The sequence below is a fragment of the Spinacia oleracea genome, chromosome 6, assembly GCF_020520425.1.
Source record: "Spinacia oleracea cultivar Varoflay chromosome 6, BTI_SOV_V1, whole genome shotgun sequence".
NCBI classification, from domain to species: Eukaryota; Viridiplantae; Streptophyta; class Magnoliopsida; order Caryophyllales; family Amaranthaceae; genus Spinacia; species Spinacia oleracea.
Window position 1 is genome coordinate 145,731,075 of NC_079492.1, and position 17,126 is coordinate 145,748,200.

A 17,126-nucleotide genomic window follows, 5' to 3' on the forward strand; every position below is an offset into this window, starting at 1 on the left:
CTCCGTAAGACAAAATAGAAAAAGTGTGTAAAAATGTGGATGGATATGAATATAATATAATCGAAATATAATATAATATAATATAAAAAACATTATGAAACAGAGTAAAACAAAAGGGGTAAAAACCATTTTAAAACGGAGGAAATAGTTTGCAACCGGTCATTAACTCGATTAATTACTGTTTATAAAGAACAAGCTTTATAGCCGTTTATATACAAGTAAAATATTCAAATCAAATTAAACAATGTTTCTTTTGTTGTTGGTTTTGACCACGGGCGCATAATCAATTAGAAAAAACAGAAAAGCAAGGAAAAAGAAACAAAAAGTCAGACAATAAAACCCAGATGAACATCATTTCCGTAGTCACCCACAATCACAATCACAATTCATGTTTATTTAATTAGTCTAAACATCATTAGAAAATTTAGAAAGTCAGCTTTTATGGAAAACTTATTTTATACTTTTACTGTGATCAATGTAGGGACTAATTTGAATTCGTTAGGATACTCCCTAATAATAAGCTAGCATTATTCACAGTTTTATATTGTAATGTTCATTGTATCTTGTATCTTGGATCAATAGTGGAGGATCTATCAATGATAATTTCACTTGATTAAATAAAATAGTGTTGGATAACATTTCTATAAGATTCAATGATTTTTTTTTATTTTTTTGTTAGAATAGGAAAAACTAGTGCAAATTGGGTGTTTAAATTAACATGTGACCTATTGCGTAAAAGAATTAGTGTCAGACTGCCAGTCAGTATGTCAAGACCTCATTAGATCAAAGATATTGGGTGGGATGCAAGAAGTAACACCAACTAAATGAGCGTACAAGGCACCACACTAATTAACTATAAATATTGTGTTAGTCCAATGACATAACGTGACAGGTCATAACTTCCTCTAGATTTTTGTTGAATTGAATCTTTCTATTTTTGGCGAGGCGGGACTAGCTAGCTTGTGTGGGAGATTGGGAAGTATGAGGAGGAAATTAAATGAAGGTTTTGATGAAAGTGGTTGGCCTGGTAGGGATTGTTCGACATCTATACGAATATATCGTTAAACACATTATCATTAAAGGTTCGTGGTGTTATCATATACTCCTTATACAAATACAACCTTTTTATTTTGTTTGATACACTTTACTATCATGCATAAAAAAAGTTTCAAGTTGATAGAACATTCTAAAGATCATTCATTTTTGCTACGGATGCATTATCTTCGACGGATTAGACTTGGACTTTTTTAACTAGAACAAATCTGAACTTGTTGGACCTTATTATTGACTTGATTGAACCCCGATTGAAATTTATATGAACTTGTTAGATATGATTGATACTTAATTATTGGATAACACATGACTTGAATGCAAGAAAGTAAACTTAAAAAAGTAAACTTACTCCGTATTTGTACCTACCTAGCTAGCTAGTCTGATCAGAACTATTGCAAGAGATTAAATTTATTAGACCTTACCTACTTGATTAAAATTATCTGAACTTATTAGAGTTAATACAATTTTCTAAACCCGAAAAAACACCCTATATAACAAAAACACAAGTTAATGCTAATTTTTTTGGGAGTGTAGATGCATGCTTCCTTATAACCCAAAGCTAGATAATGGATTAGTGATGTCTCCACTAGAAGAAAAACAAAAAAGTACTGGCTGAATTCTCCAAGCTTTAATAAGAAATAAATTACTTGACCTAAAAGTGAAGATAATATTAAAGCTACAAAATAAATATGGTAACATTATTGTTAATTTATTACAAAGAGAACAGTAAATGATGCAAAAATAATTGGATATTGGTATACCAAACCTTGAAACTCAATTAAATCGAGAAATTACTAGTGGTTAGAAAGTGACACACTGACCTATAGCAAATGTTGCCCATGTTGTGGGATCCTCATTTCTGTTTTTTTGGTCCTCAAATTTCCATTAAATTCGTCTATGAACTTTATTATTTCTTCACTTTTGTGTTTTTTAGGTACAGAAGGGCAATTTGGGACAACACAAAGAGGGACAAATTTGGGACCGTAGTGAGTGATTGCTTTGGTCCATCACTTGATTGGTCACATAAAAAAAAGACAATATAAAATATATGACCATTCAAAAACTTGTTTATGGATATTAATTATGGATTATGTTTAAGTTTATGGAGTTTTGTATTATTTAACCATGCAAAGCTAGCATCATTAGTATCTTTTTTTTGGAAGTAATTGTCAATCCCTTTTCATAGTATACACTGTGTTAACCCTTTTCATATAATCCAGTATGCATTAAGACTCGACTCATTTGTCAACGAGTTGAATTTTTCAGAGATATTTTGAGTAGTAGGTTCATACTAATTAGAACCAAGTATGACCAGTTTCAAAAAACTTAATCTAAAACTGATCTTATTTTCCGTTCATCTCACTTTTAAGGTAGAGTAGGCGAGATATGTTAGAGAATTATGACATCTCCCCATTTAGATTGACGAGCTAGCTAGATTCGAGTCTAACTCATGGATCACTCATGCATGTAGCTAGGTCTCATATTCATCCAACTCTATACAAATTAGATCTCCTACTTCGTAGATTTCGACTTCTATCTTATATCATATAGCCCAGTTATAACATAAACTCTACTACATATGATATTCTATCATCTAGGATAACTACGTTATCCGAGAGAAATGTGGGAGAATACGTGCACGATGTACTCAGATGCATCTTAGATGTGCCGATAAAGGACTAGCCTATGAAAAAGAGTAAGGTTACACCAGATAAATTAAGGGTAACATGTAACAATAATTTAAGCACTCCTCGATCAATAATTTCCTCATCATAAATAATTATAGGAAAGTCAAACTATGCAATTAGATTTAAAAAGTCAAAAGAATTAAGTATAAACTAAGACGAATGAAAGCCTAATATTCTGGACATAATGATATTCCCTGATGCACACAACACATATAAGAACATGCGATTGAAATCTCTATCTGTCTTTTAAAAAGAACATGCGCTATTCTAGGAAGCAACTTGTCATTTTTCACATTTTTTTGCAAATCTTTGTAACTTGTTAACCAATTTTGCATCACATCAACATGCATTATCACATGCATCAACATTACTATATAATATAAAGTGTGATAATTAGTATATAATATGATTTAACAATACGTTAAGATCTAAATCTCAAATAATTTTGATTCACATTTTCAATTCACACCCAAAAATGCCAAAACATTTGACTATTAATGGTGACATTTCGTAGGATGACTTTCGGTTTTTATATAGGGGATTAGGAGGTCATGCATCATCGACTACAATTTATGAGAGTTTTACTTTAGTTTTGAATTAATAATCTACTATATATACTATCTAAAGCGTTTCTACAAACCAGAAATATGATTTGCATAAGATTCGAACCTCCAACCTCTAATTTCAACAGTAGAGCATTATCCAATCGAGCTATGCGCTTTTATATGTTATCTTTGTAAAATTAATATTAATATAAACAAAAAAATTATCTTGTGAAAACAAAAAACGAACATATTTTAATTAAATGATACAATAATTAATTGTTATTCACATAATAATACGGGGCATCGGTCGTGCCCAAATACTAGTTGTTAAACTGAATTAAGTATTCTAAAGGGTTGGAGCTGATAAATTAATAAGTTGTACTCATGATATATATGGAAATAAAAGTACTCCATAAAAATTGCTAAATCAATGTAAAACAACGATTAGATATAATCATTAAGCCATCCTATATAATAATAAAAATGTCAGTATTTAACAATAATACAGTTCAGGAAAATCATTTCAGCTAATGAGAATATCCCAACTAAGGGAAATTACGTATTCAAATTAACATTTATTACAAATTATGTTAAAGGTTCATCTGCCATTTTCTTTTTTAACTGTCAGACCACATGTCATGTCACTCATTTCCTACCCACTTTAACGTTTAAGTGTAAGACAATTTGATATGGTTCTATCTTATTTGTTGGTACCAATTGAGGTTAGCATGAGTGGTTAAGGGCCTATTGCTCCTTAACCAAGGTCTCGGGTTCGAGCCTTGGGAATGGAAAAAATCTCAACTGGGAGGGATGCTGCCCATCGAGGTACCCATGCAAACTCCCACGGGAGATTACCTCGCCGAAGGCGGTGGAAACTCCTCGTAGTAGAACAAAAAAAAAATCTTATTTGTTGGTGACTTGGTGTCATGCTCATGCACTTCCAACATTCTCCCTATTCCTATCAGCCTCTCCCTTTCCCTCCACCTCCAAGCCTCCACTATTATCTTCAACCGTGGACAAACACAAGCACTATAAATTGTTGCCATAATAAATAATTCCTCAACCTCATAAAATAAGTTGGCAAATTAAAAAAAGATCACATCTCATATACATGCAAACTATAAAACGACAATCTCAACTTTCATCCTTTTCTTTTAAAATTTATTATGTGCAAGTGCTCCATATAACATCAATGTTAATTTCTTTACAACCCATCATTGATAAAATATCAAAATTATTTGGTACTATTAATATTTATCTCATATAAGTACAAATTATATATCACTGTCCCATCACTGATTAAATATCTAAATTATTTTTTGGAACTATTACTTTCTTTTTCTCAATACAAGTACGAAGAATAAGTCACTGGAAATGCCTATAATCCGTACTTATTAGTTTAAAAATTAAAATGGTTGCACTAATATATTGTTAATTAATGTACGGAGTACTAAGTTTATAAACTTTTTTTATGAGAAAAGTTTCAAATCCCAAAATAAAACCAACATGTACTTAGAACAATTTTGGTTTAACATACTCTTACCGCACATTAAGACTAAGTATTTTCCATTGTTATTATCGGGTTCAGTTAAAATACACTTCATTCGTTTTAAAATGTTCATAAAGAAGCATTAATTCGTTTATTATCTTATTTTTCTAGAGGATGTCAACTATCTATTACAGAGTAATTTTTGTTGATTTTTAAATCGACAAGTTTCACTTAACTTGTACAACTGGTTATGGCGGGTGATAATGGTATAATCGATTGTACGTACCATAAACATGATGGTATAATCGATTGTACGTACCATAAACATTCTAGTTAAAGTTTTGGAATAAAATTTAACTACAAAATCTATTTTGTTTCCGAGTACACCCAAAGGTAAACAGATTTAGGTGTACGGTGTACCCTCGCTTAATTTTTTTTTTGCTTGTTTAAGTTCTCTAAATGAACAAAACTACAAATATGAGTAAAAATGAGTCGTGTCTAATTCCTCAGGGAATTATATTTTTGAACAAATAATCAATTACCATACACAATGTCATATATTTTGGAATTATCAAAGTTACATATGATGTTATTTTTTATTTTCTCACTTGCTTATTCGAAGCTTTCAAATGAGCATATTGACAAAATAAGTCTTGGTTGAATGGTGAAAACTCTGATGTCAATATAATGACGATGATGTTTTTTTCTTTAGCTTTTTAGTCATTTTATTTACAATTTTGCCATGCACTGTAATAGATTTCTCAAACATATCAACACGATAACCTACAAATTTCCAAGTAAAACACACATCATTAGATAAACCCGAAAACAAGACGGATATAATAAAATAAAATAACCACCTCCTTATTACAAAATATCCCTTAAAAAAAAAAGGGAAAATGAGCATGATTTCCCCTTAGGTAATTTCATCAAAATCTCACTTTTCACACCCTCCCCAACATAAATGCGCCCCTCTCACTTTCTCTCTCTTCCAGTGCCCACACTCTGAAGTCTCAACCCAGCTCCCTCCAATACACTCTAGATCATCTCCATTAAATTCAAACCCACTACTCCAAATCCTTTAATTTAATCTGGGTATCGCTTCAAACTTATGCAACGCTCTTCCTTCCCAATTTCAGTGCCACCCCCAATTTCATTTATTAGGGTTCTAAATTCCTAACACATTTCAAATCAAAATTAAATTTGACAACTACAGTATTTTTTTTTGTTGATTTTGAGGGTTTGAGAAATGGGAGTTGGGGGCACTAACCAACCCTTGCCTGAATCTGGGTTGGTTAATGCTACCACTATGAATGGAAATGTGAATGTTAATATCAGTATTAATGGTAGTAATACAGATGATCAGAATTTGTTGAAGCTTCAAAAACACCATGTTTCTTGCTGGAGATCTCAAAGGAAGCCATTATCATGGTCATTTGTTTGTGGGATTATGCTATTTGCGCTTGGTTTAATCTCTTTGTTTACTGGCCATGTTGTATCTGATCTTGAGTACTACTCTCAACGCTTGATTAAGCCTCACTTGATCACCAAATGGGTACTTTTTCTCTCTAATCCTGCCTTTTTTTTTTGTTCAATTGTTTAATTTCTGGTTGTTGATTTTTATTTGCATTTTCTATATACCTAATTTTTGTTCAACATTGACTGATTTGGAAGATTGAATCATTGCAACGTTGAGTGCTTTCTGTTTCTCCCTAAATTCTGCCCGATTTTCCCATTTATTTTCTAGTTTATTAACTTTTTTTGCCATATACCTTAATTTTGTTTCATGGGTTTAATTCTGAATGCTAAATTTGGAATTTTAGAAGATTGGATCAAACGCAATGCTGAGTTACTTTCTGTTTCAGTGTTTCACTCTCTGAATTCCACCTGGTTTTATTTTTTTGTTGATTTTTGATTTTTTGTAACTTTTTCATTTTCTGCGGTCATATTTGTTTTTTTCTTCCATTTTAGCTTACTTTTATTTTTAGGTAGGTGGAAAAGTTTAGGCATCTGATTCTGAATTTTGGGTCTTATTTTGGAATATTTTCACTGAATTTGCTGTTCAAGGTAATACCGAAGTAAATTTTATTTCCCAGATAAAACTTTCCTTGTTTAGAACTGATTTCTCCAGGCTTTCAGACTCAGTAAAATAGAAAATGCACAATTGAGGTTTTCATTGCTCAAACTTAGAGTTGGGAGTTCTCTTCAGGAATGTATTTTTTCAGCATGTAGGGATGCGAGTAAGTACTTGTGTTTGAGGGTCTAAATTCTCTTCGTTTACTAGCTGGCTAGGTGACAAAATTAATGCGAAATAGGAGTATTCGGACAATGGAACATACTCCCTTTTTGGTCTGTCCATGTCACTTCCCATATGGCGTATTCAATCATTGATCTACATCCTCCTTTTTTTTTTCTTCCAATGGCCAAGTTAGAATCTAGCTTTGCAGAGAGCTTAATTATGATTATCCGTTTCACTATGGTTCAGGGAATTAGGGCTGATATATGTTCAAGTTAACCTATCATAAAAGGAACTAATTCCTATCAAGGGGACAGAACTACATTTGTGTTTTAATGTAGCCTTGCAATATTTGGACTTATGTTTATGTTAATTATATGAACTTCTAGTGTTGCTTTGTTCTGTAGGCTGCGAGCAGTCATGAACCAATTAATATATGGAAATCAAAATATATCGATGCTTACTACGGATGCAGTAGAAGAGGCCGGCATTTTCGATGTAAGTGTTCATCATTTCCTGAGTAGACATGCATTGATTAGCCTCTGGAGATTACTTAGAGTATTGTGCTACATTCTGTTTAAACGAATGTTCTCTTTGCCTCTGTTGCAAAATGGTTGAGGTTAAAATTTACTGAATGTTCAATCAATTATTTGTTGTCATTTTAATTAAATCTCTTGGGGAAACATGTATTATTGTTGTGAACTAACTGGTGGAGCACATTAGTAAGTCCTGCAATTATTCCACTCCTATTTTCTCTTTTCTTTTGGGTGCAAAGAGGAGCAAGCCTCAAATATCTGCTCCCTATGTTTGGCGTATTATTTTATTAACTTTTTGACCTTTGATACTCAGCTAAGTCAGTTTTTGATTGGTTATGATGTTTTCACTCTGTTTTGGTCCTTTCAAGCATTGATAACAGATCATTCTTAACGTTTAGCTGAGTAAACTCTCACTTGCTGATTGATTGACCTATCTGAAATCACGTACTAGAGTTTCAAACCTCATCATTTCTTTCAGTGTACATTTGTTGACACATCTGTTTTCTGCCAATTGTCTATAGTATTTTTCTTTAGCATAAGCTTCTTGTTGCTCGATGTATTTAAAGATTGATAAAGAAAAAGACAATGTACAAAGTTTCCATATGAAGCGGGGTTCTTGGGATCAGAATATCAGATGTACATGTTGTTGGCTTTTCTTAGATGAAATATACTGGTAGATCATGAAAAGTGAATACTTATAGTCAGTTTAACATCAGAGAAGAAATAACTAGTGGTTTTGGGGATGATGTCATTTCAAAATGTACGTGCTATGTTTTGGCACATCCGCACATAGATTATGCAATTCCAAGGAAGTCTGTCAATATTTTGCAAAAAAAGAAAAGGGAGGGTCTGACACTCTGACTATCTTTCTGAAGGTTGATAATATTACTTTCTTGTCTTCAGTCTGCTCCAGTGCGATTCATATGTTCATTGTTATTCTGATGCATAGATTGCATGAAATTGTATTAGAGACAAAATTCCTAATATACATGTAAATTTATTGGCTGCACAAGAAGAAACAGTGAAACACACAGAGAAGGGGGAAATGATCCTTTGGTGAATCTATTGCTTTTTATGTTAAATTACCTACTTCATATCCTTTAGTATATCTGGTGGCTGCCTTCCTGATGCACCCTTCACTGACCATGAAACAGCTGAATGTTACTTCTTTTCTTCAGCAGTTGACAGTTTATTATGATTCAAATTTATCAGGGATGCTATCTCACTTAAATTCTCTTTTCTTTAGAACCTTGTATGACATACGTGTGTAATAAAAACATTTTGGTGACAAGATGAAACACAAAAGAAGGTTAAATATCTATTGGTGAAATAAAGCTTTGCCTTCTTGTTTGAGGATTACCAACGTTAGATTTTTAGAACCCCAAATAAAGCTCAGCTTCACAAATTATCAGTTGGATTTTTACGAGTGTCTTTCAGCATGCTATCTCACCTTATAATTTCTTTTCCTACTGCACTCCAAACTTCGAAATGGCTCTAAATGATTAAATCTGAAGTTATTGTTTGATATTTATGAGTTAAGTTGGGGATTTTATGTTAATGTACCTCTTCTAATGCTGCCTGATACAATACAGCTGCTGTCCCACAGCGATTTTCAAATGGATATTTGCTTATTGCAACCAGTGGAGGGCTGAATCAACAGAGAACTGGGGTGAGTGGAGGTCTTTCATGATTTACTCTGTTCATGTTGCCATATGCCAGATATTGATTACTCTCTTAACTTTTTTTTATAATCGTCATTATCCTTCTATGGGGATTTATTATCGTATTGTTTTTACAGATTACAGATGCTGTGGTAGTAGCTAGAATACTTAATGCTACTCTAGTTGTTCCCTCACTGGACCACAATTCCTATTGGAAAGATGAGAGGTATGTGGACTTCTTTTACAAAACGGAGCGTGTGTCTCCCAAGACTAATGTGACCATATGTTAATTTTCTTATATCAAAAAAAATTCCATGTGTATGCAGTGACTTTGCAGACATTTTTGATGTTGATTGGTTCATATCTTCTCTTGCAAAGGATGTGAAAATTGTAAAAAGAGTTCCTGATAAAATCATGAGATCTATGGAAAAGCCCCCGTATACAATGCGAGTGCCTAGAAAATCGACCCCCGAAGATTATTTAGAACTCGTCTTGCCAATACTTTTGAGACGACGTGTAAGAATTCTCCTTCTATCTTTTGCTTGTCTTGTTAAAACTAAAATTCCATTACAGTTGAAATTATGACAAACAGTGAATGACCTCTTCCGGTAAATTGGAAGTTTCTGTGTTTCCTTTCACTTTGGCCCAGGAACATCCAGGAAGCTCTATTTGGTTTATAGCTTATTAGAGGAGTCTAGTAATGCCTATAATATGTGCAGGTTGTGCAGCTGTACAAGTTTGACTACAGGCTAGCAAATGACCTTGATTCAGAGCTCCAGAAGTTGCGATGTCGAGTTAATTATCATGCACTGCGATTTACCAAGCCAATACAGGAACTTAGTTCGAAAGTTGTGGTGAAAATGCGTGAGATGTCTAAGCGATTCATTGCAGTTCATTTGAGGTTTGTTTGATCTTGTTGTAAAGTGCTTTAAAAGGGTAACTACTAACTAGGAATAAACTTAACTCTGTATTTCTTGGAATCCCTTTACTCTGCTGGTTTTAATTTATTCCCCCCATACTAAATTTTCTCACTACATGAGAGGCCCCAATGGCTGCTCATTTCTTTTGAAGAAAGATTTTGCACTTAAATTCCTTGGCACCAATTTCTCAAGACTTCTGCTTTTAAGCTCATGCTGCCAAAGTGAGACAGTTATTCCTCAATTCCTATGCAGCCTTTGGTTTTTTCTGTGATATTAGTCATTAGTGTCTTGACAGGACAAACTGATTTCTTGCTTTGTTGTGTTTGAATGTCTATGTTCATGATTCTTTACATATCAAAGTGAAAATGCCTATGTCAGAGATATCTTGTCAGTTTTTCTGGTTTCACTTATGCTAATACACCAAAACAAAAATGTTTGTAACTGTAAACTTGAGACTTTGAGAACCCAACACGTGCAGGTTTGAGCCTGATATGCTTGCATTTTCTGGGTGCTACTATGGTGGAGGTGAAAAGGAGATAAATGAGCTTCGTGAAATCAGGAAGCGATGGGACACATTACCAGTGAGCTTTCTTTCTTTCATATTGCTTTGAACTAAACCTTTTTGTTCCTTTTTTTCTTCTTATTATCACTTGCTTGGATGGTATCCATGGCTCTAAAGTTTTGTAAGTATATTTATAATATAAATTGATCGTACAATCATGTCAATTGTACATCCAATGATCCGATGCATTGTACAAGGCGGAAAATCGCAGTGTAACTCGTTGGAATGGTTATCTGATTCAAGCGGCTAGTTGTCAACCTTATGCATATTGACCAGATGCAACCAGTAACCAAAAATGATACTTTGAAAGTTTGAAGTAAATGGTTCAAAATCTGCTTCCCTGGGCATTAAACCCAGTTTTAATTCCCAAAACGTGGTCTTCATCCCCTCAACGGTGTCCTGTCAACCCACTTTATAAAAGGGAACTGAAAAAAGAAGCGTTACACTTTAAGAATTACCAAAATAGTGACTTTGGAGTTCATTAATATGGATACGTGTATTTCTACAGTGGGTAAAACTAAATACTCGTGAGTCGTGACTATACGTTTGATTTAGAAGCTTCAACGTAATAGTGTAATACCTTTTCTTATGGCTCCTCTTTTGACCTAACCTTTTTATATCGAGATACTACGTGTTACCTTTTCAAGGTTTATTGACCAGCTCATAATCAACAAAACCTCTTGCATAACATATTTTCTCATTAAGTTTTGTGAAACAGAACAAAACTGATATGTTTTCCTTAGTGTTGAGTATGATTTCATCTTGCTTTGCATATCCTCAATAGACGGGGTAAGATTTTGGTGGCTGCTTAGATCATTGGTTTTAGGAAAATGGTATGTATAAGGAACTAAAGTGAAAATATTAAGCTAAACCAAACATTTATTACACTGATCGATGTGTGATATTGGCATGCATTCCCGAGTTAATACCAATTTAGGAAATGTATTATATGCTTATACACTCCTTAAAACCTATGGTTGTATGTTCCTTATCCCTTGATTTTAGGGTACTTGACTTTACAACAAATTTGGTGATCTATGAGTTTTGGAAGTTCATTATCCCAGTGAAGTGAACTTGGAGACAATTTTATCAAATTGTGTCTTGCAAACTTATCTGATCTAGACTTCTAGCTGAACCAAGCGACTTGGTGTCATGCCTTGTAATTGTCAAATCTACCTTCTCAACTTTCCCAGAACCGGACTTGTAATTTTAATCTTGTTGCTGATTCCCTCTGTTTATTTAGGATTTGAGCCCTCTCGAAGAGCGTAAAAGAGGAAAGTGTCCACTTACTCCTGAAGAAGTTGGTCTTATGCTGCGAGCACTTGGCTATAAGAATGATACTTACCTCTATGTGGCGTCGGGTGAAATTTATGGTGGGGAGGCAACTCTACAACCGCTCAGGGAACTTTTTCCAAACTTTCGCACAAAGGAGATCCTTGCTGGCGAGGAGTTGAATTCTCTCATGCCTTTCTCTTCTCGTCTTGCTGCCATTGACTACATAGTATGTGATGAGAGTGACGTATTTGTGACCAACAACAATGGGAATATGGTAAAGATACTTGCAGGTCGCAGGTAAAACCCAAACTTTTAAACGTTTACTGACATGTTTTATGCTTGCGGTTTGTTGAGTTTGAAATGCTGATATTGTTGATAACAGATGCTTGCAAGAAAAAACTTGAGGGTTATACTATGCTTGGTTTTCTTTTTTGCTTCATGAAACAGGCTTGAGAATAGTCCTTTTAGGAGTTCTAAGAAACAACACCCTATATGTCTCCAACCAGTTGGTGTGTGTGTGTCCATATGCTTGTAGCTTACTTTAATCAATCATGATCGATAGAAAATACATTTCTAAAGAAACGCTTGAAACACCTTTTTGAAATGGCTATTAGGAGAAGTATTAAAAAGGTATAACTTGACAATATGAACGACCTTACTTCAGGATCTTATTTAACACTCTAGTTCGGAATTTCATAATGAACAAACCTAAAGTTTAAACTTAAAGATGGGATGACTCGGTGTATATAGTGCTTTTCCAAAGTGATTATGCTAAGCTAATATTTGAGCACCAATACTGGTGGTAGGAAACACCCCAACCCCGGAAAAAAGGAAGGTTAACAAAAAGTTTTGAGAGGAAAATATTGGTGTGTGGAAAATCGGTAATCCTGTGATTTTTTTACTGTCAGAGACTTAACTTCTGCCAATTTACCCTCTTATTCAGGAGATATATGGGTCACAAGAGGACAATTAAACCGAATGCAAAAAGGCTTAGCGCTTTATTCATGTCCCGGGATACAATGGACTGGCGTACATTCGCTAAAAAGGTCAAGTCAGCCCAGAGGGGATTCATGGGCGAACCAGATGAAATGAAACCCGGAAGGGGTGAGTTTCATGAATTTCCAGCCGCTTGCATATGCAGGAGACGAACTAGCAGATCTAATAGCAGCATTAGTGAAGAATTTGACATTTCTGAGAGCGAGAGGTGGCGTAGATTGAACAACACGGCTATTGCAGAAAAGTTGGGATCTCCGAAAGACTCAGAAGATGATGAATTTTTGCCTAGATTGTGATTGTGGTAAAAGTTATCATCAAATTACATGAGTCTCAAAGTAATAGGTTTAGTTTTTTTGAGTGGGTTTTGGTCTGACGAAATTCGAGCTAGATTGATGTAAATATCAGTTAGAACACTCAGATGACCTCCAATTGTTTATAAATGGGTTTTTTTTGCAGTTTATGTAGGTAGATCTGAAACTGATTCTTTGTGTGATAAGACCCAAGACGTATGACCTAGCATTTAGGCTTTGCTCTCTGTTGTTTGATATACTCATTTGCTAAAGCAGAAGAGCAATGGCAACTTTTATATCGATATGTTCATTCTTTTAAAAGTGGTTTGTTAGTTACAGTCTTACAGAAATATACTCACTCTGTCTCTTTTTGTTTGCCCCATTTTCCTTGATATTTCTTTGAGATTGATACATACTAGTATTTTTCCACTTCTTATTGGTCATTGTATTATTTAGAGAGGTGTATTTTATCAAAAAGATTATTGCCTTGCAAAATTGCCCAACTGATTTCCGATAATAATGCTAGATTATGCTCATGTGGAAGGTAAAATGAGAATCAACCTAAATTGGGGGATGTATTTTGAGAATAATGAGAATTAACCTAAATTGGTGGTGTATTTTGGGAATTTCAGCATCGTCTGAAGTTTTTGTTAACCATGGAGGAGAAAATAACCAAATGTTAACCAGTAAATTGTTTTGTTTTAACCTTTTTTTTGTCTTATATTGTAGGTTAATAGCACTTGTACGTAGGATTGTCTAAATACAAAATCATTATTATACTTTAAATTAATTAAAATATAGGAAAAATTACTTTAAATAATCCAACCTTTAGACGATTTTTCGTTAATAATCCAACCTTTTGATTATTATCTAATAATCCAACCTTTGCACCCCATTAACTTTTATTGCACCAAAATGACGGAGAACCGGTTGAGAAGGTCAAATTTATAAAAAGAAAAAAAAATATTAATTTCTGCCTCCTTTTTACTCCTTCCTCTGTTTCTTTCACTGTTGAGCTCCTTCTACCTTTCAGCCATGGTCTCATGAAAGAACACCATAATTTCCGCCCCTTTATACACTCACAACACCCAAAAATCTCCCATAAAATACCATAAATCAATGACCATAACCACCGCAAAAGTACCACGAACCCAATCAGCCTCGAATATCTCCTATCTTTCTCTCTCGTTCCCCTGTTTTTCTCTCTCCTCCGCAACACCGTATCCCCCTACGAGCATCCTCGTCCCCCCCTCCCAGCTACCACCAGCCCTATTAGAAAAGCTACCCTGCCTCCATGAAACATAGACCCAACATGGAAGCTGTGGAGAGAGAAATTGAGCAGTCGTTAATGGCGACAACGACGATGACACACAAGAGTTCAGATGATTCAAACTTTCTGTAAATCAAGATGAAGCAGAAGCATCAAAAGACAAAAGCCCCAAAAACTGAAGAAGCAAAAGGGTGTATTGGGATTTGATTTTGATTTTGATTTGATGAAAAGTTTAAGTGATTTTGATTGATACCAAATGTCTGGAGTTTAATTTCATTAACATATTAGCAAATTTGCGGTATTTAATTTGATTTTTTTTTTTTAATATATTGATTTTAATTTTGATTTGGATGAATAGAGTTTAATGTTGAAAGAGGAGGGAGGAAGGACGAAGGAGGAAGGAATGAAAAATAAAGAAAGTATTTTTTTTAATTTTTTTTTCTTCAAATTATAACGAATGGTTGTATGACACGTGGTATGTTACCTGCTGTATCAGGTTAATGACCGGTAAGGTGCAATAAAAGTTAATGGGGTGCAAAGGTTGGATTATTATATAATAATTAAAAGGTCGGATTATTAACGGAAAATCGTCGAAAGGTTGGATTATTTAAAGTAATTTTTCCTAAAATATATAAAAATATTAATTAAAAAAAGGATAAAAATGAGTTTATTAAAAAAATAAAATAGTACTCCGTAAGTATGTCAACAAATCATATCAATGTTATTATATTATGCGGTAACTTTTGTGTAAGACCGTCTTACCGGGAAGACCACTTTGATTACTTAACTAATTGGTTTCATTGCTTAACTAATTAGTGCTAATATTTTACTAATTAGTTTCATTGTTTAACTAATTGATTTTAGTGTTTAACTAATTATTTCTAGTGAGTAACTAATTGATTTCATTGCTTACCTAATTAGTGCAAGTACTTTACTAATTGATTTTAGTGTTTAACTAATTATTCTAATGAATAACTAATTGATTTAATTGCTTAACTCATATGATACCAATGTAGTCTTTTGTGTAAGACCGCCTTATATAAAAGTTTGTATTTATTATGTGGATGTTAGCCACATTAGTTGGTAAAGTCTTGAGAAGTGGTACTCAAAACCTGGGATTAAATCCTAATTCATCTATATATCTCATCTTATCTCTCTCTATAGATATATTAAATCATCTATCCCACTCTACATCACTACATTTGACAAATGTGTTGATCATTTGATTATTAAAAGTACTTTCGGGCATAAAACTACTACGTAGTAACGAACATTGTTTGCTAAAATTCTTTGCACAAAATAAAATCAATACGAATTATTCAATCAAAATCCGAATCCTAAACCATCATAAAATTACAAAGGTTCCTCCAAAAGCACCAAACCCACTTCAGAATTACCCAAAAAACAATGACTTTTAACCTTCAAATTTCTCCTAAACCAATTACTAACCACTAATTCTTCCATCTTCCTAACCATTTTTACCACAAAATTTTCACCTTTACCGGTCAACGGTTCAGTCAAAACAGTAAAAAACCCATTCCGGTTCCCGAATACAATATCAGTAAACCGGCGATCCCCCACCATAACAACCTCCATGGGCTGACACCCGAGTTGCCTCTCTATCTCCTCCGACCCGCCACCCGGTTTCTTCACCCTATGCCGCACCACTTTAACCCCTAATTCTCTCTCCACCGCCGCCGCCTTCGACTCGTCCGGGTCGAACTCGTATAACCCCACCGAGTTACTTAACACGGCGACGTTCCCTTCGCCGAAAACCGCCTTGCAGCTCTCCATTGACAAACGAAGTGGGTCCCACAAGGTTAAGGAATAGGGTAAGGTGATGGTGTTATCCTTGTCGAAAACCACTCCTCTGAATCCTTTCCGATGGAGTTCTTCCCAGTTGATGTACCGAATGTTGGGGACTTTCAGGTGAGGTAGGAGCAAATTGGGGTTGTTTGTTAAGACTTTTGATGCGGAGATTATGCCCTCGAGGTTGAATCGTTGGCCGATTGCAGATTTGAGTTTTGCCCACCACATGTTTGGGGAAATGCGTAAGTGAAATTGCGGGGTTTTTTCTGCGCTAAGATTGATTTGTTTTCTCTCTCTTCTGATGCAGAGATTTCTGGGGTTTTTTAATGGGGTTGGATTGATAGGAGTTGGATTTAAGAAGTTTTTTTTGCAGTGAGCTTTTGTCGGTGAAAAATTGCAGATATTTGGCTGGAAAATTAGAGGGGTTGAATGAGCCATTTATGTGGGTTTGGATCCTCGCTTGATTAAACCTCACTTAATTACCAACTGGGTAGCTTTTCTCTTTCTAAATTCTGCCTTTTATTTTTTTCAATTTTTTATTTTCCGGGTTGTTGCTTTTTATTTATTTTCCATATACCTAATTTTGGAAAATCGGTTTAAGACTATGTTACTCGGACTCTTCACTTTATCTCAAGTACCCAGGTCAGATTTTTGACATTACGACATGAGTACGGATACTCCGGCACTTCATTCGACTTAAATCATGGAAAATTTTCATAATTTAGCCGAATCGTACATTTGGACTTGACATTACGACATGAGTACGGATACTCCGGCACTTCATTCGACTTAAATC

At 34.3% G+C, this 17,126-nt stretch overlaps 2 protein-coding genes across 2 annotated transcripts; one reads left to right on the top strand and one right to left on the bottom strand.

The window, feature by feature from the left end:
* Nucleotides 1–5,720: 5,720 nt before the first annotated feature.
* LOC110795901 (O-fucosyltransferase 29) lies at nt 5,721–13,572 on the top strand. The gene is made up of 9 exons (XM_022000942.2): nt 5,721–6,330; nt 7,419–7,509; nt 9,140–9,216; nt 9,346–9,434; nt 9,535–9,724; nt 9,928–10,109; nt 10,607–10,709; nt 11,934–12,262; nt 12,909–13,572. The coding sequence occupies exons 1-9, from the start codon at nt 6,025–6,027 to the stop codon at nt 13,255–13,257; spliced, it is 1,716 nt and encodes a 571-aa protein (XP_021856634.1). The 5' UTR covers nt 5,721–6,024; the 3' UTR covers nt 13,258–13,572.
* Nucleotides 13,573–15,807: 2,235 nt separating this feature from the next.
* On the bottom strand, nt 15,808–16,854 carry LOC110794798 (phosphatidylglycerophosphate phosphatase 1, chloroplastic/mitochondrial). The gene has a single exon (XM_021999761.2). It carries the CDS (start codon nt 16,766–16,768, stop codon nt 15,875–15,877), a length of 894 nt encoding a protein of 297 aa, XP_021855453.1. The 5' UTR covers nt 16,769–16,854; the 3' UTR covers nt 15,808–15,874.
* Nucleotides 16,855–17,126: the final 272 nt, after the last annotated feature.